The following is an 8,837-nucleotide window of genomic DNA, read 5'->3' as shown; positions in this document are numbered from 1 at the left end:
TTTCGGATATCAAATATAGAGATTTAGTTAATGGACCACAGCTAACACTAAGATAGATACTTTTTTAAAAATAAAATTGTGATCCCATGAAGTGGTTGAAACTTTTGAGGTTTCAGGTTCAAAATTTAGTGGAGATAAAAAAAATAATACTAGGTTATTCTTTTCATTTGTTATCGCTTTAGTGGACAGAGTTATCTAGTACTTGTTGCTGATGGAAAATAACAGATATCTTGTGAAATTAATCGAGATGCTCGAAAACTACCCTTAATATTTACATCAATTTCATGAATGTAACACATATAAAATTAAAGAACTATATCAGAAAGTCATAAAGGTTTAAATTTGTCTTGACATCCAAGTGATTTGCAGTCTAAAATAGAATTTTAAACGCATGATCAACTTAGAAGATAAAAAGTAGTACTATCTTTTTCATAAGTCTCCTCAAATTACGTTGATCAAGAAATTAGAAATTTTTGGACGTATTTGTAGGACATCTAAAAACATACATGATGGCAGTAGAAAAAAGATTTTCCCACTAATCTAGTGTTCATACAGGTATAGGTAGAGAGAAACTTAAATTATTATTTTTTAAGTAAAGACCATAATTAGAAAAAAGTTGCTCAACTATATTGAAGCATATCCAAACAGAGTACAAGAAGGGAATGTCATTAGTGAGAGCTCAATCAGGGGTGGAGCTAGGTGGGGAGTCGTGGGTTTGACTCAGTAGCTTTTCCGTAGACCATAAATTTGTACTAGAAAATTAAGTACAATAACTTTGAATTCCTAACAAAACAAATTGACAGCTCAATGGTAAGGAAGATGAAGAAAATTTAAAACCCCAAACTCCTAATACTGGCTTCGCCTCTGAGCTCAACTATATTGAAGCATATCAAATTAGGTTTTTGACAACATAATTGTCACTTTTAAGTGACAGCAAACATAGGTGTATAATATATAAATCATTCCATTACCACTTTGTCCTTGGATCCGTGAAGAGTGAGAGAGTTACCTGTTTGGGGCCAGAAGAGTTTCAAATGATGTGTTACTCAAGGACATAACCGTCCACATTAAGCACCCCGAATTAATCAACTACGTGAAGTTGAAGTTCTGTTGGAATTCATGTAGTCTAGTATTTTAAAAAATTAACAGCCCACTATTGTTGATTGAGAGCTTACATGTTATGACTCGAGTCTACACCCTAACCGAGACACAATGCTTGGAACCACAGTGATCCCAAGTTAACCCTTGACGTAACATGTCTAAAAGCATATCATATGAAAATTGAAGCAGAAAGTTGTAAACAAATGCATTGTACAATGAACTCAATAATTTAGTTCAATGCCCCTAGGCATCTATCAATAGATTCCCGAGTTTTTAAGTACTAGACAGATGGTACAACTACTGTATCCCCTTTTGTACATAAATCTACATTATGAAATAAAGAGAGAATAATACAGTTATCACTCAATAAAGACCATGATACTCTTTCAAAACTATGAGTAAAGGACGATCACACTGGCTTTTAACACAGGGATATTACAAAAGAAAACTCTGTAGATCAATGGGCACTAACAAGGAACGGATGCTGGCAAACACTGCACTCTATCGTTTCTGATCCAGAAACTGGAACTTCAACCTGCAAAGTCAAATTCCATATAAAATTCATCCACAGGGACAGTATATTCTTGGGTTTCCACGAATAGACACAAACAGAACAAGACGGGAAGAAAAGCATGGTCTATGGTACCGAACCTGTAAATGGACTGTGCAAGTTGGACACTCTACCTCTCTCATCCCCTTAGATCCTTGAGAACTAAGACCTGAAAATGATAAGACATCATCAGCTCCAAGAGAAAACATTCTCCAACTTGTAGTACTCATAGAAAGGTTTGCATGCCTATTCCAGATAGCAATCATTCTAAACAAGTATTCAAGCCAATTAAACAAGAAACTGTTGCAGCCGTGGATACTACCTGTCGAAGTCTTGCGGTTTTTGTCCATCACCTCCTGTTTATGAATTTCAATCGTAGAAATTAGTATATGCTGACGAAGATGCAATAGAAATTTTTTAAAGTAGGTACACATTGGCAGAATATAGAAGTAATAAAACATAATTAAAAAAACGACTTATAATCCATTGATAAATAATATGTCAACCCTAACCAACCCTAACCAGAAGCTTTATAAAGCACATCGCAAATTTAAAGTAGCAAAAATTATAATTTTTTGTTTGCTTACATCTTCTCTCTCCAATTCAATCATCCAACTGCTCATCTCAAAATTGTTAATACATACTTCAAATGTTCAAAGTAATGTAACTTCCATAATTGTGGACATAAGCTAATTAGCATTGATTTCCAAGATACACTTCCAATGACCTATCTAAACAGAAAATTTCCGAACAGTCCTGATGAATAATTTAAAGAACCTAGGAAGTCAGTATTCACCTTGAGTTTTCTTGTAAGGTCCTCATGACTTTGCAATGCAGCAACTTTTGTCGTTGCTTCCATGGCATTGCTGAGTCTCTGAGTTACCTCTGCCTGCAAAAATGAGGAAAGATCAATCTTGTTATATCTTATGAAGTACTGTTTCAAGACTATTGCAACCTATAAGATTACTAGGGAATGCAAAATATGGAAGGTCAATCGTTGAACAAAATAACAGATAAAAGAATGTAAAACATTGAAAGACACTGTCATGAAAGACTGAAAAAACTTTAGAATACAATAACTATCAGATATTAAGAGTCCATAGCTTCATTAGATTGTTGAAAGGTTCTTGTCCAAGAAAATGTTGATAGGTTTAACGTCCTCCTTTTAAAATGAAATAGTCAACGTTTGTTCATATATCAACAATGAAAGTTCCCATGTGGTAGTATCTTATCTTTAATAAGCCACAGAGGCTTTCTGTTCAGAATAATTACACACTATTTTCTCTGATGTTTTCAAATAGATGGAACACATGCACTGCTTTTATCTTTATCTTGCGCTATTTCCTTAATGGTTTCAACTATGTAGTTGGAGCTTTAGTTCTCCAATTTCTTTTTGATAAGGATTACATCTCCAATCTTTTCTACATGTAATCGAGGTTTTGGCAGAAACTTTTCAGTTATTGAAACCTTTAGTAGCTTTTAGAGACGAAAGTCTCTTTGCAGCTGCTCATGGTATTAAACCACTTCATCTTTCTTTATCTCTCAAGCATGAAACAGTGAGCTACGGCGAGATCCATTGATTTCCTTATGTCCCTCTTTCCCCAAAGCATTTTCACGTGCACCTAGTCCACAACTTTTCCTGATTCCACTTCTATTCAATTTGTACGAGTAATAATTGCACTAGTGTTGCTTCAAAACATCTCACTCTGACAAACTTAAGGGTGAGGTTAGAAGATTTAGAGCCGAGTGATGTATATTAAGGTCAATTTTATTGGGAAAATCTTAAATCAAGTTTGTACAGTAGGACACTAGTTTTTATTTTTTTATTTTCTTTCCTGTAAGGGGAGCATATTTGACTCTTTGGTTGCAACTACCAATGCCATAAAAGCTCCCATCCAAGCTTCCAGATAAGAGAAGTGTAAAAGTTATATCAATTAGAACAATTGGGATCTCATGCAAAAAAAGAATTTATTAGATACAGTAATATGGTCAAAGGATTTGGCAAACAAGAATCTAAAATTCCCAAGTGCTAAAAAAGAGTGAAAAACATCCGGAATAGGTGTGTTTTTACCAGTTAGAGAAAAGCTGAGGCGAGAAGTGTTAACAACATTTTTCTAGTCAAACTACAGTCTAGCTTTAGTATTATAAGCATGGAAAGTCACATTTAACATCCCATTAATTGAAACAAAGAAGTCACATTAAACATATCTTTATAAATGAAAACCATAAACCTGAAATTAACCCATTATTTTACTAGGGCATACCATGCATCGGTCACAAACTCGAACTGGCTGTGCATCTTCATCCGCGGTGAGGGCAACTCTACCTTGCGTGCACTTGTCACAGAAAATATCCCCACAATTCCTGCAGTGGTGCTGATCCAGATTTAAAGAAGACATATGAGAAGAGAAAATTAAAACAGGAAATACGAAAATGTGACATTTACCCCACTGTTCAAAATAAATGTACCTTTCTATTGAAAGCACTAAAATCTGTCGCACAAGCAGTGCACTTTCGAACTGCTTCATCAGGAACCTATATGAGAATAATTAGGCAAAAGAGAGCCACAAATTTGTTAAGAGTTACTTGCAGTAGTCAATTCAACAGGAAGAAATGGAAAGCAGGACCACTAAATTAATGCATTTGTTGATCATAAATCTAACCCAGAAATCTTTCTCTTCATTTAGTGGCCTCATCAACTTCATCAAATCAGCAAAACCTTTCTTCTTCTCAGCAGCTTGCTCAGATCCCTTGATTGAATCTGAAGGTTTATTACTCTCACCCATCTCCTTGACCTGAATCCCATAATAGAAGCATGTGTACATTGGTTATGACTAGTCAACTATTCAGAGGAGCACTTTATCTAGATATCTTGTTGAGAGCAACGGCAGTAGATGAAAGAAAAACAATTTCAATTGTATCCAATAGTTTAAGTGAACGATATCTGAAGAGTAGGAACACCAGTTAAACTTGATATGCACGAAACAGGGAGAAGAATTAATCCATTGAGCTTACAGTTACTTATAGTAGTTGCTTCAGCTACAAATCTAATGGAAATTCCAAAGTAGTAGATAAGCAAGCATCCATAGGAGGGACAATCAAATGCAACTTTAAGTCTTCAATCTACTGCTGTGTGAATACAGGATAAAACCTAATACAGCTAACCAAACCGGCTAGAGTTAACCTCCACTTTTAACCTATTTTGACATATAAAATCGAGCCAAGTATAACATGAAAAGTACAATTTCTACACCCTTCCAAGAAAAAACCAAGATGGTGATGGCTGTGGCTCTTTGCTTTGCTTGGTTGGGGGGGAAGGGGGTTGCAAACCTTCCACCTATCTGATTCCTCTATGGGTAGGATTTTCTTGACCAACCAAAGTCAATGGTATCAGTATTATCCTTCTACTGTTACCCCTAACCCATTAAGACATACCTAATCAATTAACTCCAAAAGTCATACATATCCAAAATATATGAGTTGATAAAATTAGTCATCCCTACTACACCAAATTTGCCTGTCCATAGCGAATTAGAGAACCACTTTGTAGTCTTCACAAGCTCCTTTTCGTTGATGGGACCAAATCTCTTGTGCTTTTCCAATTCCATGTTACTGGCCAAGTTTATAGGCCATGCAATTTTTCCATAAAGATGAGAGCAAATTCAAATACTTACAATTCCTAAGGATCAGATTTAGGTTCTTGGCTTTAAATATTGCCATAAAGTAATAATCGAAATCCCAGTTACATATACCCTTTATTATTTCCAGCAGCCCCATTAATGGGTCCTGATTTCAGATCTCATAACATATTGTGCTAACTCATTTTGGGCTCATTCAGCCAGTCTATTCTCTTGAACAAAATTGTCTTGCGCGCTCCATCCCTAAAATGATGTCATTCTATTAATGGTCATACATCAATCCAACTATTCTTGTTGCTTTGTCATTTGTGATCTCATATCCTCCATTCAGATTTCATTGCTATATGTATCTGAGCAAAATTATTTTCCAATTTTGAAACTGCCGCATCTTCTCTTGTTTCCTCTTTCTACATTAGACCACTCAAGCTCCCACTTGACAAGCCTAACTTGATATCAAAACCTCACATCAAGAATATTCCAATCCTGAACCAATCAAATAACCCGTCCCCATGTTGCTCTCCAATTGAATCAGCTATCCTGTTGAGTATCTTCATCGCTATAAGGTGCCATTTACTAATAGGCAAAAGCTTAACCCCATTAATTCTCCTATCATCCCCCCCATAATTCCCTCCTTCATAGTCCTCTCCTCTACTTAGCTATTCTAACACTCTCATGTACCCCTCCGTCACTTCACCTCAACACGGCACAACCTCCTCATCTGTTTCACAAACCAATTAGAGCCTGGCTGTATCTATCCTCCAGAATTCTTTATCCCCAAATAAGTAGCTAAACACCAGACATCTCTCAGATTTAAAAGTTCACGTCACTGAATTGGACTGAAACTAATTGTAGCATAAATGGTGGGTAACACCAAATAATATAAATCTTCCATGACGGGAAAAAGAAACTAAACGAAGTTCAAATTCATCACTTATTAAATAGACACTTCGTGTCTTACCTCCAAAGTAATAGTGTGTGAAAAAATCAGCAACGCCTATTCATTTTGTGCTAAATGCTAGTTCTCACTTCTCTGGCATGAACTACACACCTTGAGAGCAACATATAAATTCTAACACCACTAAGACAACAGGTCAGATATCCTTTAGTAGGCTTACCTTTACGCAAACAAAAGAAGGATAATAAGTCAGATAAAGAAGACAACTTCTTGTGTAACTCAACACATTCCACAACTGCGGAATTAAAGTTATATGTAGCAAACCCAAGGAAGACATTTATCAAACACAAACATACAGAAAGATGAGATCAAATTTTGAAGAGTGAGATCTTTTAACCTGAATACTTGCGGCTGTCACAGTGTCCAGCATATTGTTCACAGTATAGCTATTTGATTTCAGCCTGATACGTCTAGGTTCCATGTCAACCGAGTTTTTGGCCCAAAATGCAAATATATATGTATCCAACACCTGACAGAGAAAGAATAATAAATGAACTTATTTCACAGGCATCTTGTCTGCAAATGAAATAACGTATACCAGAAGTAATACAATCAAAATGACAAACTTACCTCGCATCTTGTCACATTCTCCAGCAAATATTTTCTCAGAGTTCGGCTTGTAGCAGGATCAAGTAAGTGAATCCCATCTAGACCAATCTGAATTTGAATTTCAATGCAAAACTTTAGAATATATAATTGGTGAACTGGTAGATATTATAAATAAATAAACAGTGGTAAGCAGATCAAAGCATAGCCATGATAGTCAACATAAAAGTAGATGCATAGGATTCATATAGACGACTTAAACTAGTTAGTAATTGTGGCTTAGTTTATTGATTGAAGCAGGCCAATTATAACTTCAAACTGCAATTATTTTCCCTTTCAAGCTTATGAAAGTTGTGCAAACACCAATAATCCTACTTTCTAACCTGACAAAGCACATCCATGTCACTCTGACCAATCCCTTCTGATAAAAGTTTGACGCGGAACTTCAACACACCAGCTGTAACATCCTGTTGTTCCTCCATTTTCGGGGTTGCTTTCACAATTTTACGAATACTCTCATATCCTTGGTTCTCCCTCTGATTTTGAACATTGATAGGCCTCCCATAATCATCAAACATCACCCCAGCATTCGACTCAGATCGACTCTCTTTATACAACTCATCTTTCGTACCATTATATTTATAAATACCCGAATCACCATACGATCCATTATTCTCAATTGTATGATGAGCAGAGGAACCATAATTTGGTGCCGTATAATCGTAACTCATAGGGGTTTGATTTTGATCATACGGAGGATAATAATAATTCGGGTGAGGAGCATCAAGGTGAGGGAAAGTGTAAGGTTGTTGTTGATGAGAATAAGGTGGGAAGGTGGTGGAGTAGTCGGAGGAAGAGTAACTGGAAGGTTCAGGAGGAGCGGAGGCGTAGGAATTGTAGGAATGATCGGGGGGAGTAGAGCTAGGGTTTGGGTTGTGTAAGTGAGGTTGGTGGTAGTAGGAAGAGCCAACATCGCCGTTATGCATGACTGAAGAATTTAGAGATCGGAGAAGATGAATCGGCTGAAGAAATGATGAAAACAGAGGAAGAAGAAGAAGAAGAAATGGTGGAGTGCAAGGGAAGTTAAGTTTGTTGAGATGGCGACAGAGAAAAGAATAGCGTGTAAGCGCCACGGGATGCAATTTGGACTGGACCGGCCGACCGGGTTAGCGATATGAGGAACTTTCGCGAAATAGCATGACTTGTCCTAATAATTACATTTATTTTGTCAACTTTTTTTAATGCTTATCTAAATTGATTTTAGTCAACTTTTAATTATCATGATTTCCCTTTTCAGGATCAAACTATAAGAATATTGACTAACATTTTACGACGTATTTTTATCATAATGATATGCAAAAAATTGCAATTTGTAGTATTTTTTATCTAAATTTTTTGTTTAAAATATTAAATTAATGTAATCTAATCACACTTTCAAAATGCGCAATATGACAACTAAGAGTAGACGGACGGAGTATTTTATATCTTCTTCTATAATAAAATTCTATGATTCCTAATTATAAATTCTTACTAATTTCTCTTTTACAAATTCATATTGAAAATATCTTATTTTTTTATATCTTCTACTGTAAAATATTTGAATAGATTCAGTTATCCCATTTTTAATGTGACTATAATCTCAGCTATCCAATTTTCAATGAGATTGAATTTCTATTTAAAAAATTATCTCAATAATTTACTTTTAAACTTAGGGTGTGTTTGGTATGAAGGAAAATGTTTTTCATGGAAAATGTTTTCCTGGAAAACAAGTTGATTTTTGACTTATTTTCTCATGTTTGGTTGGTGAGTAGAAAATATTTTCCGAAAAAGATTTTTAGTGTTTGATTTATGAATGAAAAATATATTTTATTTTTACTAGAGTAGAAAATAATTTTTGAAATTGAAAATATTTTTTAAAAACAAACTTGAATTATTTTTTTTTGGAGTGGGGGGTGGGGGTAGGGGTGAGGGTGGAGTAAAGAAATTGAATTTAAAAACAAGCTTTAATTTTTTTATTTTTTGGTTGGTGGTTGGGGGGGCTGGTTTG

The 8,837-nt window shown here is 35.3% G+C and overlaps 1 protein-coding gene across 1 annotated transcript; it reads right to left on the bottom strand.

The window, feature by feature from the left end:
• Positions 1-1,294: 1,294 nt before the first annotated feature.
• LOC102586445 (protein FREE1-like) lies at positions 1,295-7,965 on the bottom strand. Its single transcript, XM_006361881.2, has 10 exons — positions 7,174-7,965; positions 6,815-6,901; positions 6,582-6,713; positions 4,315-4,446; positions 4,121-4,186; positions 3,916-4,026; positions 2,448-2,540; positions 1,974-2,007; positions 1,753-1,820; positions 1,295-1,636 (listed from the first exon to the last, which is right to left on the bottom strand). Exons 1-10 carry the CDS (start codon positions 7,774-7,776, stop codon positions 1,559-1,561), a joined length of 1,404 nt encoding a protein of 467 aa, XP_006361943.1. The 5' UTR covers positions 7,777-7,965; the 3' UTR covers positions 1,295-1,558.
• Positions 7,966-8,837: the final 872 nt, after the last annotated feature.

The sequence above is a fragment of the Solanum tuberosum genome, unplaced genomic scaffold (genome assembly GCF_000226075.1).
Source record: "Solanum tuberosum cultivar DM 1-3 516 R44 unplaced genomic scaffold, SolTub_3.0 scf00378, whole genome shotgun sequence".
NCBI classification, from domain to species: Eukaryota; Viridiplantae; Streptophyta; class Magnoliopsida; order Solanales; family Solanaceae; genus Solanum; species Solanum tuberosum.
The sequence above is the reverse complement of the archived record's forward strand: the minus strand, read 5'-3'. Positions and strand labels throughout refer to the sequence as shown.